This window comes from Sturnira hondurensis, unplaced genomic scaffold, assembly GCF_014824575.4.
Source record: "Sturnira hondurensis isolate 20B ecotype Veracruz unplaced genomic scaffold, ASM1482457v3 Scaffold0008640, whole genome shotgun sequence".
NCBI classification, from domain to species: Eukaryota; Metazoa; Chordata; class Mammalia; order Chiroptera; family Phyllostomidae; genus Sturnira; species Sturnira hondurensis.
The window spans coordinates 5379445-5399193 of record NW_028081271.1 but is presented as its reverse complement, the minus strand read 5'-3'; the positions used below and the strand labels follow the sequence as shown (position 1 = coordinate 5399193).

General features: G+C 51.2%; 1 protein-coding gene across 4 annotated transcripts in view; it reads left to right on the top strand.

Annotated features, from left to right (window-relative positions):
• IRF2 (interferon regulatory factor 2) overlaps nt 1–19749 on the top strand; it is a 73245-nt gene that overhangs the window by 40678 nt on the left and 12818 nt on the right. For all 4 annotated transcript variants that reach the window (XM_037055156.1, XM_037055152.1, XM_037055153.1 and 1 more), the window contains 4 exons: nt 2888–2987; nt 4210–4386; nt 4681–4727; nt 13165–13282. In XM_037055156.1, the coding sequence (XP_036911051.1) occupies nt 2888–2987; nt 4210–4386; nt 4681–4727; nt 13165–13282 (442 nt within the window). The remainder of the gene's footprint in view (nt 1–2887; nt 2988–4209; nt 4387–4680; nt 4728–13164; nt 13283–19749) is intronic.

Here is a 19749-nt window from a genome sequence, read left to right as displayed (position 1 = left end):
GGGTCTTCTGAGGGCACGCACTGATGTCACAGTCTACATAGGTACAGAACATGGCCATCACCAGCCCGTGGGACACAGTGACCTACGACCAGAACATTTACTGGTCAGAACCTCTTTTGGTTGTGAAGTGCATGTCACCTTTACCTTTCAACATGGTCTTTAAAAAAATATGCGTGGGCTATGTTCATGAGTGGTTTCTTTCCCTTTTTTCCCTATATGAAAAATTAGTTAACAGTTGCGTGCAGTTTTTTTCAGTTTACCATGGTGGAGTGTCCAACGCAGTGGCATTCGGGACACTCACCATGTGATGTAACCATCGCCACTGGCAAACGCCAAACTCCTTCATCACCGAAGAGGAAACGCTGTCCTCCTCGAGTGCTCACTGTCCATTTCCTTCCTCTTGTTTGTGGCTACCACGAGCCTGCTTTCTGGGTCTGTGGATTTGCCTAGACTGGGCACTTCACTTAAATGGAATCACATAACGAGGCGTTTTCTGTCTGGCTTCTTGCATAATATTTATAAAGGATATCCATGTTATATAGCATGTATGTATCAGCACTGAATACTGTTTTGTTTTACACATACATGACATTTTCTTTATCTTTTAGTGTTGCCCTGAACTTTCATGTACAGATATTCACGTGAACCCCTGGTCGTAATTCTTCGGGCACCTATCCGAGAGTAAAATTATTGGGTCATGTGGCAACTCTGTGTTTAACTTTTTGAGTAACAGCCAAATTGTGTCCCACAGCAGCTGCCCCCTTTTCCATTCCCACGAGCGCTGTGTGGGGGTTCCAGTTTTTCCACGTCATCGCCAACACTTACTATTATCACTTTTTGATCCTAGTGGGTATGAAATGGCATCTCGTGACCGTTGTGCTCCGCATGTCCCTGGCGATGCTGGTGCTAAGCCACCGTTTTACATGCCCACCGGCCCTGTAGTCGGTCTTCTCAGGCCCGTCACCCATTTCAGGAGGGTCCGTGGTGGAAATTTGCCAGGTTCAGTCAGCGCGTTCGTAGCTGTGTGACGTTGGCAAGGTCCCCGTGACACTAGATTAGCTGGGGTGTGTTCGCCAGCCTACCCGTGCACAAACGCTTGGAAGATCTGCGTATTGGGGGTCAGCTCTGTGTCTCACAGATTCAGACTGTGGCACCCCGGAGTTCCTTTGACCTGGAAAAACACACAGCAGCCAGCTCGTTCTGAACCTGGAAGCACAAACCTTTAGATCCGTGTTGTGCTGTCCAGGGGGAAGTCCTTTCACGGAAATAGGGGCGTGTTCACTGTTCTTCATTTTTCACGTGAATGCCGAAAACTGCAATAGGTGATTTCCTCTCCGATTTTCATCTGCATTTAAACTTAAGTCTCGCTCAGCCCTCTCCGGAGGGCGGCTCTTTTGAAAGTGGCCGACCCGCTGCTGCCTTGATGGTGGGTGATGCGGAGGGAATGGGGCGGGTCTGTGAGAAGCATCTTGCTTTCAGTTCTTCTTCACTTATGGAGTGTTAGACGCAGCAGAATTTTCCCTTTTAACACTTTTTGGGGAACTTTCAAAATGTCCCGAAATACTCTTAGTGTAGGCTGTGTAGTGGGTTCTGTGCAGAGGCCCCAAGCCCTTTTGGTTCGGCCTGGACGCACTCTGCCTTGCGCTGTGAGACCCACCTCGCAGAGGGTCCCAACGGACAGTGTCTTCCTCTCCCCAGTGGGTTGTGCAGGCATCCCCAGGCCCGGGGATGATCAGAACGAGCTGGAGAGCTTTAAAAATATACATTTGCCTGGGCTTTCGTCACTATAGAATCCAAGTCAACAGATCTGTCAAAAAACTGAAAACCTTGTCAATCTAAACCCTGGGAGACAAGATGCGCTGTGATGAACGAATGAAGATGGGCTTGCCTGACCTCGCTGTAGAATTCAGACACTTTCCTGCCCTGTGCGCCTGCACTGAGTAACTCAGTCCTGTGCCTCAGCTGCTCCAACTGCGACGTGGAACTAATAACACGGACGTAGCTCGTGCGGTTGTTACGAATAACAGACAGACCGTGTGAGCACGTGTAGGTGCATGGAAGGTGCCGGGACCTTGGCGACTGCCGGAGCTGCTGGTGGAACCAGGCTGCGCACGTGTGGTCTTACCATGAGTGAGACCTTGTTTCCGTAGCTTTAGTGTCTTAGTCACGTGCCTGCCGGGGTTGGCCGAAGAGATTTGGAGTTACCACTCGGGTTGTGAGAGGGACGGGAAGGCCCGATAGAAGACGGATTTTATGGAGGGGCTTTGCTCTAAAGACAGAGCGTCCCCACTTCGTAATCCATCGTCTTTGTACCACTTGCTGCTGCACACAGGGCAGTGGACACACAGATGCTAGAGCCCCAGGCAGGATCTCTGCTTCTGGGAGCCACCCACGCCCCAGGACATGCTGGTCGCTACAACTGTGGCTTCCTCGCCCCAACTTCCCTTTCGCAGCACAAATGGGTATTTTGGAGAGTTGCCTACTTTTTGATTTACTGAGGCAACTGGAGTTTCTCTTTACCAAACGATGGAAATAAAGGATAAGAATAAGCATGCAACGTTTCAGTCAGGTGACAGTTGTCTGCGGTTCTTTCAAGAAAAATGGCACAGCTAACAGAACACGATGGCGTGTCCCAAATCGTCCCCTGAGACCTTGGACTGCATTCCCGTTCTGCCGGACGCTGCAGGACTCTGAATCTCGGCCAGGTCGACGGTTAAGATTTGGGGTCCAGTGGGGAATGGGTTGGTTTACAGTAGATTTTACCATGGAAACTCAACAGGCCCAGTGATACTTAGTGGGAATCCTACTAGCTAGAACGTAAGAACCCTCTTACGTGGTGGCCTGAAAGCCATGGCTACGGTTCTTACTTACTTTTTTTTTTTTCCAGGAAAAGAAGATTTTTCAGATTCCCTGGATGCACGCAGCTAGACATGGGTGGGACGTGGAAAAGGACGCGCCGCTCTTTAGAAACTGGGCGATCCACACAGGTACTAACACCCCTGCATGGTTTATAGAGGTGGCACTCTTGCCTTTTTGTTGTGGTTTTCATGCCTTCTGGCTCAGCAGGTTGGGCGTCATTCCACAAAGTGAAAGGTCGCCGGTTCAATTCCCAGTCAGAGCACATGCCAGGGGTGCGGGCTTGGTCTCATCAAGGCGCGTACGAGAGGCAATCCATTAATTTTTCTCTCTCACATCGATGTGTCTCTGTCTCCCTCCCTCTCTTCTCTCTCAAAATAAATAAATAAACAAACATACAAATACAATCTTTTAAAAATTAAAAAATTAATTGTGGTAAATTGATAAATAAAATGGTAAGATATTGAAAGTCATGATTTGATCTAAGTGATCCTTGTGTAAAGACACGGCCCCTCCAGCTGACAAACCCTTTTACTGCCTCATATATTTCCTTTTCATTATGAGGTTTTTTACTGGGAACATTGAAGTTCCACTCCCTCAGCAAATTTCAGTTGCACACTACAGTGTTTATTTTTGCTTGTACTATATATATTGCCCTTCCTGGATCATGGTCTTATGAAGACAGCTCTGAAAAACCTGTAAGCTGTCCCCAGGCACAACCAGGACCCGGGGGGTCAGACTTCATTGCTCAGAAGTGATGTTCCACCCACCCCACAGAAACCTAGCCCTTGTGTTCCCTGTGATGTAGAATTCTGTTCCCCAGGCATGTACCAGGGTAACCAAAAACTTCTTTGTTCTGCAGCTGTGAACTTGGGTTGGATTTGCCTCCTCAAAAGGTAGTCAAGAATTTATTTACCAACAATAAAATGGAAGTAGGGAGCTATTTACAGAAGTGGACTTTCTACTTAATATTTGAGAGTCACATGGAAAAGAGACACCCATGACTTGTGCTCATTGGCTTCCCTGTCTGCCAGCCTTTTATGGTACTTAGACTAATTCCCCATTCTTCTCCCATTATTGATTTTTTTTCTCAAGCTATTTGGCAAAGTCAGGGTGACCAGCTTGCACCCCCTTGCCCGCAACTGTCCAGGTCTTAAAACCCAAATCCCCACATCCCAAGATCCTGCTCCATCCCGGGCGTGCAGGGCATAGGTCGCTGCGGGCACAGCCTGGGCTGAGAGGGCGCTCTCTGCTGCCTGGCCAGCAAGCAAGCCTGTGTTCCCAGAAGCCTTTACTCCATGTCTCCCTCCCCCCTTTCTCCCCTAACCGTAATTCTTTTGGCTGTTTTGTTAGGAAAGCATCAACCAGGAGTAGATAAACCTGATCCCAAAACATGGAAGGCGAACTTCCGGTGTGCCATGAATTCCTTGCCCGATATTGAAGAAGTCAAGGATAAAAGCATAAAGAAAGGAAATAATGCCTTCAGAGTCTACCGGATGTTGCCCTTGTCTGAGCGGCCTTCTAAAAAAGGTAGATTAAGAGATTTGCCAACTAACACAATTGACCACTTAATATATATTGTAATACCTTTGGGCTTTGTTTCTGTGTCTGTAGTTCACCCCGTGGATGATAATTCTGCCCTTACTGGCTGGGGACAATGACTCTCAGGTCACAAAGGCAGTAACACCTTCAAAATTTTGGCCACGGACAGATTCAAGCATGTCTGGGTTCGCGGAGAGTTTTAGAAAGCCTTCAGCTTAGGGAAGAATGTTTCTCTGTTACGTTCTTCATGGGTTAACTCCAAACTATTTTCTGTTGCCACAGGAAAGAAACCAAAGACAGAAAAGGAAGACAGAGTGAAGCACATCAAGGTAATCTTTGGTTGTTCGGGGTGAAGGCCAAACTTGGGACCATGTTAGTAATTCATATTCTGCTTCCTAAAAACGAGTAATGTGACGCCTGGGAAGTACTTAATCTCTCTTCTGCTGCTATTGTGTTTTGTGTGCTTTACACGTCTGTTTGCTGTCATGTCCCCACTTGCAGACGCATGTACACATACCCCTGCTTCATCCAGTTTCACTGAGAAATTTATGAATGAGTCCCGAATTCACACGGAGCTGGACAGTCCCAAGCTTCCCCCCAGTCCCCACATTATCGCCAGCTCATCCCTTACTACCATCTCAGCTCCAGCAGCCTGCTGCTACTTGATGATATGAAGTACATTTTCAGGCTATTTAGTGTATTTTAAAGTACTACATGAAATATCGTCTACTTGTATTAGAATGGGTTACCTGTGTGTTGTAGATGCAGTCCGTGACAGGCCGTTAGGTGGGGGACCTAGCTGAGATCCGGCACGGCATTAGCATGGGACTCTAAGGAGTTTTTTCCTGCTCCACCAGGAAAGCAGCCTTCCGCAAGGTTTTCCATCAGGGTGTGTGTGTGTGTGTGTGAGAGCTTTTCAGGAGGCTGCGAGCATCTTTGTGTGCAGGTTGGGTAGCTCCTGCTGACGAGCCAGAGGACAGTCAGACATCCTGTGCAAAACAGAAGGCGAGCTTCAGCTGCTAGGTGGGGGGCAGACGCTGCAGCCCCAGATCCCCAGAGTCGGTGTGCTCTGTTGGCAGACGGAGAAACTGAGGCTCCAGGGAGCTGAGTGATGTCTGTGGGTCAAGTGGCCAAGGTCACACCGTTATTTAGAACTGAACTTAAAGGAGATGCCAAGGATCCTGATTTCTAATCTGGAGTCAACTGTTGAATTAAAAAAACAAACAAACTGTTCAAGACAGTACAGTGTTTAAAAACTAAGCCAGTGTGTCAATCTAGGAGGAAAGACTGTTTAAAAACTTACTTCAGATACAAAGTTAGACTTGTGAAGGTAGAGTTTGAGAGAAAACTTAGAGAAACAGTTAATATTTCAGACATACTTTCTCTAGAACGGAAAAAATATTTTAGGCAGAGAATTTTAACAGCCACACCCCCAGTTTCATGTTCAGCATTTTTAGTTTTTGACTTATTTTAAATATAGCAAGGTCAGAAGGCCCACTTTTGTTGTAACTTTTTATTGTAGAAAAGTTTTATACACTCAGGAAGAGGAGAGACGGGTGAAATGTATTCCGTAGCTCTTCCCCCCCGACTTCAGTATTAATCATGTTTGACGTCAACAATGTCGCATGGTGTATTTAGCTCAACGTTTAGAGACAAATTCCAGACATCCTATCATTTCTTCCATAAATGTTTCAGTATTGATCTTTCAAAGATAGGCGGTCTGTAGTTCCCCAGGACCATCAAATAGCCGGTGGTCAGATCTGCAGTTGCCTCATCAGAGTTCGGGTGTCTGTGCCGTCTGTTCGTTGGAATCGAGGTGCGTGTCAGGCGCACTCTGGTGCCGGGTGGGCGTGTCTCTTCAGTGCTTTGTAATGCACAGGTCGCCCCCACCTCACTTGAAAAGATGTTTATCGTTCCTTGTGATTCAAAAAATGTAGTTATTTCTTGTATCAAGTCTTCCAAAGTTTGGAGTTTTGATCAGTGTTGTTCAGTCAGAAAAGTGTAACTTCCCCACCGATCTGCGGCGTTGAAGAATTTGCCGTCATCTCCAGTGTGACTGGGCGATCCTACTTCCTGCTGCTCTCACGGCAGCGGGCGCAGTGCCCAGTGCAAAATGGATGGTCACCGCGTGTGTGACCACTGAATACACGCCCGAGTGTTTGCTGACCGAGTAGATGCAGAAACAAACACGGCGTGTGGGGCAGGAGAGGGGTTTTACATTAGGAGGTAGTTAATGGAGAAATAATAATGGAGTAACATATGCTCGCCTTTCAACATTATTTTGTGTATCTCTTGAAACAAGAAAATCTGCTTGCAACGAAACCACGGCACAGAATTGATTATAAGGCACATCCTGTTTCAGGGATGTGGGCAGGTGCGTCTTAGACTAGATGACACATGGTGTTCTCCTAAGTAAAGGACACTTGGGTCACATCTGCAATGGCAGCGTCTTCCCCATGGCCACTCAGATGAACAAGTCATAGGAGGCACAGCCCTGGGGGAGCCCCAGCCACAGCAGCCCAGGAAAGCAAGGGACAGGCCCCTCTCAGGCACAGCCGTGCAGGTCAAATCCGTCTTGGCCCAATGCACACTGTGACATCTTCTGTGAAGATGAAGACATGGCTAACGCCAGAAACTGGCCTCTTAAAGGGACATTGTTCCCTCAGCAGGAGGCAGGTGATTTCATCTTTTGAATTGGAATCTGCAGGTACCTGTCCTACAGTGGAACGTGGACAAGGGTCCCCCAGGTTCTGTGGCCGGTAACCGCCGATGCCATAGTGTTCTCTTACTGCTTCTGTAGGATGTTTCCACTCTCCGGGGAGTCTGGAATTGTGTGATCACAGGGCCTTATCCGTCCTGAGCTAGTAGGGCATTACTTTGGTGGCGTGCGAAAACATCTAAGCTTGGAGTGTGTGTGTCCTGTGCGAATCTGCCGCCCGACGTGCTCCGTGGGTTTCTTCCGCTGAGGAAGTCTGGCATGCGTGTTGTAACCAGGTGTGAAATCGGCTGTGGAAGCAGGCTCTTCCCAGTCCTCGTTCGGTGTGAGTTGGACTGAGGTTTTAATAAGCAAAGTGTGTTCAGAGCATGCAGACCAATGGTCGGCATTGTTCTGGGGTCCCACGGGCAGCTTGTCTCCATGCCGTGTGCCCTCTCAGTAAACAGCCTCCCTGAGACAGGGAGGCCCACAGCCCATTGGCCAGGAGATGCTGCCGCCGTGTTCCCTGGCGCTCCCCCAGGGAGTGCCTCCTGTGTACTCAGTGAGCCATTCTCACTAGGCCCACCTGCATGGCGGTAACTAAGGAGGTTAAAGTAAAGGGAGTATAGGAAGGAAGTAAAAATCAGGAACACAGTAGTGAGTCAATACTAGATTGTACATCACCAATGCATATATGTGTTTCAAAAGTACCACAATGTCAAGATCAATGAGGCTAGAGATGAGTAAAACAGAGGCGTGGTCGCTGACATTTGGGGGCCTCTGCCAAGTGCCAGGCTCAAACGATCATCTCATTCGGTGCCCCCTGCGTGCCCCCTGCTATGGGTAGGTTGTCTCCCTTCTGCACATGAGGGGTGGAGGCACAGAGAGGCTGAGTGATTTTCCTGAGGTTGCACTGCTTTGCGGAGCTGAAGTTTTAACCCAAATGAGTCCAGCCCCAGAACCTGTGGTCTGTGACCAGGCTCAGGGCCTCCCAGCCGCTCCGAGGCCTCGGGGTCTGAGCCAGGCCCCAGGGGGTGGATCTAATGAAATGGAGCTCATTCCCTAGCACCCAGGGGTGTCCTGCACGAGGGCCTGGAACTTCGTGTTGCTGTGTGGTCTCCCGTGGGTGAGTCAGGAAACTAGCTTCATCACAACAGGAGGTGGGTGGGGGGGGCGGGGGAACAATGGGAAGCAAAGCCACATAGGTAGGGAGGATCCGAAATTAATACTTCCTGCCTCTGAGGATTGTTTGCAGATGAAAGATGCAGGCTTTGAAATTATAAAGAGTTTTCAGATCAAAGAGTTGTTGTTATGGTGCAAAATAGAATGGAGGAGGACCGCTCCAGTCACTGGGTCGGGAGTAGGCCTGGCCTGTGCGAGTTCTGAGTGCTGTCCTCCGGGGAGGAGGTACGGGAGGCAGGCAGTGGTTTAGCAGAACCTCCTGATAGAGCAGTTGGTTCTAACAGTGACCGCAGCTGGGTTAAAACACAACAGCTCCTGTCCCTGTCCCAAGATTGGCCAGACAACCACCTATCAGGGCAGATACCAGAGTGGTCCCTTCCCTGGTTGCAAGAGGTCTTCAGTTTTTAAGTCTTCATCAGAAGGCGACCGCTCAGAGCACAGTGTGCAAACTGGTTGGCTGAATAACCTCTGTGGGTGATCGTGTGAAACAAGCCATGGCCACGGTCCTGGGGAAGAGGTGGAGCATGATGGGATGGGTTTTTGAGGCCAGTGTTTCTCATGGAGCCAGGAAGGAGTGGGGCAGGAGAGGCTGCGTTAAGGGGCTTAGATGAGGAGGGTGGCAGGTGGGCTGGGAAGGAGGGGACGTTGCTGTGCGGGAGGGAAGGGGATACAGAGGACGAAGTCAGGAGTGGGTCAATGGGAGGCCCTGAGTTTTCAACCCTCCCAGAGGGGCTTGTCAGGAATGGTGCCTGTTTTGTGAAGGGTGAGTTTAACTTGGAACATACTGAGTTTGAAACACCAGAGAGCCTCTAAAGGGAATGTCTGACCAGTGGACAAGTGTGTGGTCATGTACCCAAGGATGCTGTCAGAGGCCGTGCAGACAGGTGCCCTCTCCAACAGAGAAGCTGTATGGGATGAGACGGAGACCAAGGAGGAGGCGGGGAGAAAAGTGAGCCAAGGGGAAAGGTCAAAGGGGAAGTTGAAGTGGGAGTGGGGAGGGCGAGAATGAAGAGGATCCAGTTCCTAGGAAAGAAGGGGAGGAGGGAGGGGATTCTAGGACCAGGCAGGAGGCTTCAGCGTGTTTTACTAGTGCTCCTGTTTCCAGTGGTCTCGTGGCCTCGGTGGGTGCAACGTGCCTCCCCCGACTCCTTTTATGAAGCCCAGCTGTCAGCTTGAAACTTTTGTCAGTGAGAGCCCTAGGGATGCTCTTCATTGTGGCCTCAAGGAGACTGGATTTGCAGAGATGAACTAGAGTACTCAGGGGGTGTGTTGGGGTGGGTCGGGGTGGGAAATGGGCTTATGGCCACTATGTCCCGCTTCAGGGAATGGGACATGTAGACAGGGGATGGTGGCACAGGGACGAGACAGAATGGGCTTGGAGCTTGCTGCCCTGTGACCCAAGCACGTGTGGCTTTGAGACCAACCAAAGCTGCGTTATTTTAAAGGGTAAGAAAGGCTGCCCTGTTCCTCGACTCTCTCTGATGCTGGTTTGCTGTCTTTGAAAATCCCTTAACCTGCAGACCAAAACTTGGATTTTATAATGAGAAAAAAATGTTGTCGGGCATAAGCGTTTGGCAGAGTTAATGCACCAGGGAAGACTCTGAACCCAAGTGCCGCCTTTTCCTTTTGGTTTTCTCTGGGGCGAGCTGAGAGGGTTGGAAACCAGGACAGCTTGATCCAGGGAAGGGCACGTATCCAAAGTAAGAAAGGGAACAGGAAGAAGGGGCCGGCTCAGGGGGAACCAGGCCCGGTTATGGTGCGTCAGGTGGGGGCAAGGCAGAGTGGGCACCTGGAGGACTGATAGGCACTGTGGACGAAGGCCGTTTGCGACCTGCGGGGTCTCTGAACACATGTTCCATTGGGAACTGTACAGCCTGGCTTTGTTTGGGGGTTCTCGCTTTAAATGCAGAAAAAGAGGGTTTGGGTTTAGGTATTCCTATGCCAGTCATGGCACAACTTCCGACTGAGTGTAGTGAAGGTCCCTGGTCCTCTGCACCCCGGATGGAGACCTTTCCAGGGGGGCCCCAGGTCCAGCTCACTGTACAGCTTATGACATTGTCCTTCCAGAGCGGTCGTACCAAGGAACTGGTAGCCCTGGAGACTTTGGAGTGGACAGGCTGTTTTTGAAGTGGGGGTGGGAGCAGGCTAGTCACGCCCAGTCTCCACCGGTGGACTCCGCTGTTCCGTTCCGGACGCAGGGCAGGGTTCAGGGCAGGGACGCTCCGGTGAACGGCGCTGGAAACAGTCCGTCCCAGTCTCTGCTGGAATTAGGGCTCGTTGAGACGGAAAGCTCCTGGAATCGGACCGTGTCTCAGGATCAAAGACGGAGTTTAGTTCCAGTGTCTCTGCAGGCTGAAAGAAAGGAGTGTGACCTTGGAAAAGGAATTTCGTCCCTGAGTCACAGTTTTCTCAAGTGAAAAGTGATAAAATATCACTTGCCTCTAATTAAACTATAGACCCCGTGAAACACTGAGAGGCCTGCCATTGAGCAATCAGGATAATTTAGGTTTTTAAGTCTGTGCACGTCTGAGTGGCTCATCACTTTTACGAGAAACCTAGCAGCTGAGTGAGTAAACAATAACAAAAGAAACCCATAAAAACGACCAGTTCTTTCTATAATTCCTTCACGTGTTCTCTAGTTGCTTTTGAGGGAATGGAGGAAATGGGAGTGAGTGAAACACAGGGTGTGATTGGGGAAGGGACGTGCAAAGGGCACAGCCATTGAGGAAATGAGTGAGAAGGAAGGTGCCCTCGGAAAGGTGGGGGCCCACGGCAGCGTCAGGTGTTTATCTCATTGGGAGGCAGCGCCCACTCTGCCTGGGGGGGCGTTGGAGTCTGGCATTATGGGAAAGGGCCTTGAGGACAGGGCAGTGCATGGGGCAGGCAGAGTTTTATTGGCGGCGGCACACAACAGCGAGCATTTTTTAAGAGAGTGCCAGGTGCATGTTTATCTCGTTTAGCCTCCATATCTCATCTTTATGACATCGGCCCTGGTGTGTTTTCCTCAGTCAACAGCTGCCCTGCAGGCCCTAAGAGAGGCTGAAAGAGGTTCAGTAAAGTCCTGAACTAGTGAGAAGTGGAGGAGCCAGGCTTTGAGCCCAGGCCTGCGTGACTGCAAAGCCAGGCCTGTCTTTCCCTGCACACCGCCGCNCCCCCCCCCCCCCCCCCCCCCCCGCATAAGCCTCAGGGAGCCAGACGCTTGAATCCTCAAGTGGAGAGGCAGCGGACTGCAGCCTCTGACCAGGGTGCCAGGGTGCAGGTGGAGAAGGCAGATACTTATTCAGAAGTTTGGCTCTGGAGGAATGCAGAAGATGGTGACTCAAGTCACCAGCCAGTGAGTTTTTTTTCCAGAAAGGACAGACTTCTTATTTGCAACTTGTTCAAGAGGGGAAAGCGTGAGAGGCTGCAGGAGAAAGGGGGACCAGTTCTGCCCAGCGAGGCTGCCCTGGGCCCTTCCTCGTGTTTGCCTTCTGGCGCATCGGGTCAGCCAAGCAGTGTGGGCTTCCTCTAGTCCGTGTTTAGAACCGAGCTGTTGCAGTGAAGTCATGTCTTTGACGTTGCAGCTGGGGTGGTAGGAACTTGCCAGGCGGGATCAGGAAGGAGGAGGACATTTTTCCTTCCTCCTTCCCTGTGTGACTTCCCTAGGTCACTTTGGGTGGGGAGGTTCGTTGTTGATTCCAAGTAGCGCATAAATAAATTGATAAAAATGCTCCGCATGCCTTAGAGGTGTTCGACCCTCCGGAGTTTTCAAAGCACAGTCATACCACATGATGCTACGCTCTTGTCTTGTGTTCTCTCCGCACCTCCACCCTCCTCTTCATTTTGGTTTCCCAAAGGAGTTGTCCTGTGTGGCTCTTTTTTTTTTGTCTGGCTTGATCGCTGTCACAGACTCAAGTGCAGTTTTGCAGAATGTTGGAAGTCACGGCGTACCTCCGGGCCGGGTCTCCCGGGGTTGGCCGGCCCTCTCGGAGACCGGAGGGTTATGGCGCGCATGAGTAAAGCAGAACGGAGAGGACTGTGTAAAGAAAAGGAAGTCTGTCTCATTGTTCCATCAGTATGAATGTGCGGCCTCTTGAGCTGCATGGGACGTTCGGGCCCTTTGGAGGCGTCTCTGTGAAGCCGTGGGTGTGGGTTGCTCGACTGGACTCCTTCAGGGGAGGGAGACTTTGGCTGTGAGTCTGGCCTGAGTTATCAGCCGCCTACCCAGGGCAGGATGCTCGGGTGGCCAGAGTCCGGGGCAAACCGTATCTGAGGGGAATTCATCCACAGTGTCCTCTGGGTTCCTGTCCTTGGGCCAGTGGTTGAGATAACTTTCCTTGGAAATGCAGGGAAGATCTCTTCCTCAGAAGTCATCGTAAAAGAGGTGGCGTGGCTGCCCCTTTGGGAGAAAGCCAGGAGTCCGCCCTTTGGAGCACTCCCTCCCTTCCAGAAGGACAACGTGAAATCTGGGTGCAAGGCACTTGATATCGTCCAGGGTGTCAAACTCATTTCCACCGGGGGCCACACCAGCCTCCTGGTTGCCTTTCAAAGGACCGAATGTAATTTCAACTCCTTAACGGTTAAGGGGTAGTCCCATTTAGACAGTCCTAAAATTATTTCGGCCTTTTGAAGGCAACTGCGAGGCTGATGTGGCCCCCAGTGGAAAGGACTTTGACACCCCTGACCTAGATACTCACCCAGCTCTGCGGAACCGTGACCACTGCGCGCAGGTATAACCATATCCGAAAGGCAGGCAGATGTGCTGGCGCCATGGCCTTGGAGGAGGAACACTGCGCAGAATAAGGGGGCGACCCTAGCCTTAAAGAACGTAGACAGAGGATAGAGTTGAAGCTGAGGAAAGGGAGGGAAAAGGAAGTGTTCTCAATTCTTTTTTCTTTTCTTCTTCCTAGCAAGAACCAGTTGACTCACCTTTGGGGCTTAGTAATGGAGTAAGTGATCTTTCTCCTGAGTACGCGGTCCTGACTTCAGCTATAAAAAATGAAGTGGATAGTACGGTGAACATCATAGGTAAACTGTTTTGACATCTCCTTTTCTATACACACGAGCGGCCCTCTGGGGGCCAAGATTTGTGAAACATGGTTCGCGGCGACGTACCCATTGGGAGGGGGTCTTGGAACCATCTCAGACTGCGCGTTCTGGCCCCCAGATTTCAAGGTTGACAAATACAGGTCTTCGAGGATCAGACCAAGGAACCCCGATAGTTCAGCCTCAAGAAAATAGGCCAAGGGTGACGGAGCGTCCAAGGAGACCGAATGGTTTTATTTCCCCAGTGGCTAATGATTAGCACCTCTCAACCTTTCAATAGAGGCTCACGTGGACAGTTATTTATTTAACTTGGGAGCAAGGAGACGGGAAACCCGAGTACCTGCTCCGGGCAGATCTGCCACCCCGGTGGCACTCACCTCCAGAGGAAGAAACTGAGGCACAGAGGCCTATTGCCAAGGGGCACACTTCGGTCGCACTAAGAGTCTTGAGCACCCCTCGCTGTGCCAGACTTGGGACTGTGAGCAGGAACTAGGTTGGGGAGCGGGCAGCCCATCCCCAGTTTCACAGGAGAGACAGTAAACAAAGCCACCCATAGCTACGGCTGCCCAGGAAAAGAATGGAGACAGGAGAGAACCAGGGGCTGGATTCAGGCGTCTCCAGGCAGTGGTGTTTCCCCTGAAGCCGGGTGGGTGAGGAGGGGCGGTGTGGGGCTGGCGTGGAGGCCCAGAAGGAAGGCAGTGTGACTCCCCACAGTGGCCTCATGCAGTTCCACTCAGGGAGGGGGCCAGGGTAGGGCAAGGGGGCCTTTGCAGGCTGGAGGGAGGAGGTGGGGTTTCATTTCCAAAATGCTGGAAGGTGATTTCCAAAAAGTTGTTCTTAATTCAAGCGTGACAATAAAGTGCACAAATGTTGGACGTACAAGCACAGTGTCAACACCCCTTGGGCAGGTTTAGGCAGGAGGGTGACAAGTGTGCACTCTTACCTCAGTCCAACTGAGATGCTGCCGTGAGTGGTGGCTGGGGACCCTGAGCAACAGCGGGGGCCCAGCTCCAGAATCCACCAGCAAGGCCTTGCCCTCAGCTACCTTTGGGCCCATCAAACTTGCTTCACCTTGTAAACAGTGTGATGCGTAGGAACCAGTGAGATTAACGGGGCTACAAGAGCCCGCCTCCCACCTAGGCGCCTTCATTTCTCCCTCTCAGTTGGGTGCAGACGGGAGGCCATGGCCCTGCAGACACCAGTCACCCTTGCTCCCCTTGGGTTGGAGTTTTGGAAGTAAAACCACGCATCCGGGGGTTCCTCAAGCTCAGAGGAGTCTGGCAGAATTCAGGGAGAAGGGAGAGAGCAGGCGGAACCTCAGGGCAGGCCTGGCCTGGCCTTCCCCTGGTGCTCACGTCACAGGGGGCATTTCTGCATGGGGCCCATTTGCTTCGAGCTGGGAGAGGTCATCAAGATCTGATGTTCTGGTCACTCCACTCTGGGGGTAGGCGCTGTGCCTGACCAGGGGCCCAGCTGTCTTCCCTCCTGAGCCCTTTGGGCAGAGAGCCCACGCTGCTTCCCCACCCTCCCGTGGAGGCAGCAGTGGGCTTTCATTTATTCTGGTTGAGTCTCAGTGTGTAATTCCTCAGGGCGATGGTCCTTTGTCTCCGCTGTGAGCGGAGTCACAGGGGCTGGGTACTCATGTGACAAGTCGTTCCTGCTGGGGCCAAGATGAACGTAGGTTGGGTTAGGAATCACCGGTTGGATTAAGTGACTCTCTCCTTTGGCTTAATAATAAAACAGTAATGGAGGGCAGGAAAATGAGTTTGAATACGTCTTGCTTTCTAGTTGGTGGCTGTTATGAAGGTTCATTATTACATACGGAGTGGTGCCATACAAGTGTTTAGAAGGATGGGTCGTTCATGGTCATTGCCGACAGCCACCCTGCCTCTGGTTATAAACCTCACAGAGCTGTTGTCCACACACCCCCTGTGACTCTTGGTCAGCCACCCCTGTCCTGGGCATTTGGGAATAGGGGTTCGAACTCCAAGACCATTGTGGCATCCGAGTCTCCTTAAAACATTATTTTAGATGCCACCGTTTCTCACTTTCAGTTTATTTGTTTCTAAACTCAAGAGCTCATTTCAGTTTTGTGCTTAGGCACCAAGGTGGGAGCCCCGAGGAGCTTCCGTTCTGCTCTTGTGAGCGGATGTTCAGAAGGTTAGAACAGGGAGCGGACACGGGGGCTCGTAAGGTAGCATTTCTTCACTGCGTCGGTGGGCTCCTAGCACAGGCCGTAGATGGAACATCATTAACTTGGTCCAGTGTAGACACCCAACGCCTTTCACTCTGGACAGCGAGGCTGTTTTGTAAACAAATCCAGTAAGTGTGCAAAACATGAAGGGTGCCCTACCCTGACAAGTGTATTCTTCCCACAGATCAGGGCAAGAAGACAGTGCGCGTGTGCACGCACCCCCCCCCCCCCCCCCCCCCCCCCCCCCCCCCANACGCACCCCCCCCCCCCCGCCCACCCACACGCAGGTGCCAGCAGGCGGCATCCCGGCCGTGCCTTCTGGCCCATAACAGCTGCCTGTTTTCTCACTGGGCACCGAAGACGGGCGTGCCCTCCCGGTGTGTCAGACACGCCCTTTAGTGTCCCAGCTTTCCTGTAGGGTTACACGCACAGGTTAGCTCCCCCAACGACCAGTCCCTGCGTTCCTTTGAAGGGGAGGGAGAAAACGCCTTATTTCTAGCTGTACTTCTCGTTAGCATTGTATTGCCTTGTGTGTATGGCAACTTCTGTTTTCAGAAGCAACGTGTCGAGTGGCTTTGACGCTGCCCCGCTGGCACCGTGCCTGGCCTGGCTGAGCTGTTGCTGAGCTCCGTGGGCGTGGTCTCCAGGCCGGGGTGCAGGTGGGCAGGTGTGGGTGGTCTGTCCGAGTCGCCCGGGCGGGGCTTCATAACCCACTGTGTGTCGTGATAAGGGTAGCCCCACCCTTCCATAAAGCAAAGGTCGCCGCGGAGCAAGGCAGGCCGTTCATCGTGCTCTGAGGTTAGTCCAGCCACCCGGAGTGACTAAGCACACAGAAGTTAGGAAATGGCGCAATTGGGAATTCGTCCTGATTCTGGCTGCCCAAAATATGCCTTGGAGGATGTACTATTTTATTTTTCTGTTGGTAATTGTTTCCAAATCTGACTGACTTTAAAGTGTACCCCACGTAGCTGTTTTAGGCCAGCTTAGACACTCAGGTGTCCGCGGGGAGGAGTGAAGTCTCGGGAGAACCAGATTGACACCACAGAGACCCCCGTGGGCCCCCCACCCGGGTCTCTGGCACCAGAATTCGTAGTGACTGGAGGGTGGCCAGAGGTGGCCTAGGTTGTGGAGCTGTGTCTTCGTCTCTTCCAGCCCCTTTGTTCCCTCTTCTTTTCGCCATTTTTCCTGGTGCTCGACATACAAAAACCTCCATATACAGGATCAGTTGGGCTTCAGGTGGATCATTTGACGGGAGGCACCAGCTCTTAAGAGGGGGCACAGAGGGTCTCCCATGCTGGTTCTCGGCAGGCTGTGCCCCATGCCTTCTCTTGGCAGGGTGGGAGTGCTAAGCTGCTCACCCCTCAGGACTGGGGGCCCCAGGCAAGGCACCCGAGTTTGCTGGGACCCCTAGAGAACTCAGAACAGCAGGAAACCCCATGTGGAGCGTGAACCAAGAGACCACAGTATACCCAGATCAGAACCAACGAGACCCTTACTTTTCTCCCGAGGACTGGACTCTCTCGGAAATCCTGCTCACAGCGCTGAGACTGTGATGGATGCGCTCCCAGCTGCTGTGTGCAACCAGCGTGCCGGGCAGTTGGACTCTGGCCTTCATGTTTCCACCCTTAAGAACTCTTTATTTACCCAAGAAACTGGCCATCCTTTTATGAGGCTGTGTATGTTTTCTCCTTCCCCCGCTCCCGTTCCACCCTCCTCACTGATAATTAACTCTGAAATCTTGTCTTCCCGCAACATATTTCTCAAATCCATCCCTTTCTATTTCTGATGCTGCTCCCAGGCACCTCTGCCTCCCTCGCCCGAGCTCTGCTTTCATTCTGTCCCTTCCCCACCCATTCTCCACACCGAGTGGTTTCAGAAAAAGAGCCCGCCTCACCCTGTCCCCGTCACCCCCAGGACAAAGACCCGGAATCTCCCTCCTGGCCCCAGTATCCTGTGACTGGACTCCTGCCCACCTCTCTCACGGGCGTTGTTGAACTGGAATGATTCTGAACCGTTCAGGGAGAGCACAGGGGTGGCCACTAGCGCTCTCGCTGCAGACACAGCATAGGACGCACAGTTCCTCCAGCAGGTTTGGCTGCCGGCCTGGGAAGTCCCACCTGCATTTCTGCTCCCAGACTGCCGACCCTCGAGACACAGTGGTGAACTCCACTGGGTTTGGCCGGGACACCTTATTTGCTCCCCAGTGTGAGACACTGTGTTTTTGGGTTGGGGGAGAGTGTACCTGGGCATCACCCCGCCTCCCAGCACCTGCACCAGCCCCCCGTGGCTGCGGGGGGCAGTCTGCCCGGCCAGCTCAGAGGCGAGTGGCCCACAGGTCCTGCCATTGCTTTTGGGCTGCTGGACCAAACTGTGGCCATGCTTTATGTTATTATTATTTTATTTAAAGTACACTAGATTGGAAGTTAAAAACACTTGGCTACTAGACCTATCTCTGCAGTCTGTATTTGCCCCCGTGACCTTGGGCGACCTCCCTCACCTCACCGAGACTCAGTTTCCTCATATTTAAAACAGAAATGACTGTACTGACCCTGCCGCTCTGTGGTTATAAGGTGGGAAGATAATATTATGATTAGGGCTATGATGTCATCACAAGATATTAACATACATTTCGTCAGAAAAGTAACTTCCTCTGTGCTATGTCATCAGGGCTGCTGGTAACAGTTCCAAATCTCAAACTTCCAGGTCGGGCCAACAAGAAACTCCTCTCCACGGTCCTGCAAGGTGGGCCTGGTTTTATATGCCCTCTAGTAAGCCTTATTTGTGACCCTGTAGCTGCCCGTGACTTTGACAGTTTTCCCAGCCTCTCTGGGTTTTAGCTGCTTTCAGCTGTAAAGGAGGACACACCCACCTTCACAGTCCTTTTTGCTTCTAAAACTCTCTCTTTTTTTAATATATATATTTATTTATCTTTAGAGGGGAAGGGAAGGAGAGAGGGAGAGAAATATCAATGTAGGTTGCCTCTCGTGCATCCCCTGCTGGGAACTGGCCTGCAACCCAGGCATGTGTCCTGACTGGGAATCGAACCGCTATCCTCTGGTTTGCAGGCCCACACTCAATCCACTGAGCCACACCAGCCAGGGCAAAAACTCTCTGTTTTTAATGAGCTTTCTGCCCTGGCTAGTGTGGCTTGGTGGGTTGAGTGTCAGCCTATGAACCAAAAGGTCGCCGTTTCGATCCCCAGTCAAGGCACGTGCCTAGGTAGTGGGCCAGGTCCCTGGTTGGGGTGCACAAGAGGCAACCTCACATTGATGTTTCTCTCACACATCTGATACATCGATATTTCTCTCCCTCTCTTCCTCCCTTCCCCTTTTCTCTAGAAATGAACAAATAAAATTTAAAAAAAAATAAGCATTCTCTGAGGCATGGGGGCGATAGCTTTCTCCAGCAGAGCCCTGTGTTAGGTCAACAATTATTAATAAAGTCAGAATGACCTTTTAAGGACTCAAACCAGTTCATCAGTAACCAGCCATGAATAATATTGCTGTAATTCTCAGCAACTAGGTCCAGATAAAATTGCATTCCTGCGTGTGGCTCTTTTCCTCATGTGCCAGCCTTAATAATCTGGAGACACTTAGTGGGCTTCTAACTCTCTAACCTTTGGGGGACTTTTCCCTGGCACCCCATAAAGGACTGTTGAAAAGCAATTTCATTATTGTTATCATCCCAGAGTCTCATTAAGGTGAGAATCGAGTGTCTTTACCCTACGAGGGGCTTAGGAAGCCGAGAGTCGCTCAGTTTGAACTTAGTAACTCCCTGTTAGGGCGACCGTGCTGTGAGGCCCTGGAGTTGGGCTTTGGGGTCAGGCGGAGCTGAACTTGAATCCTGGTTCTGCATTTAACTGACTGTCTGACCTTGAATTGGTCATTTCACTCTCGTGGATGTCTGCCCTCACGTCTAAAATGAAGATGAGGACGGAATCTTCATTGTCAGGTGTGGGGGCCTGTGAGTGAGTCATGGGGGAGGCAAAAATGTTAGGTTTGCTATTATTATTATTATTATTATTTATCAATTGGGACTCTCAAGCAGCCAGCTGGGTGCCACTTCTAACCTTATTTGCTGGAGTGGATTGCTAAAACGTTTGCCATTCTGGTGACTTTTCAGTTATCATGAGTCATTACCTAATGTGTGGCAGAGATTGGTGGTCCAAGGAAATGAGTTGCCATGGAGACAGAGATTGACTAGGGACCGTGGCAACAGCACGGTCAGAGAGCATCTCAGATTTTGTGATTTCCCT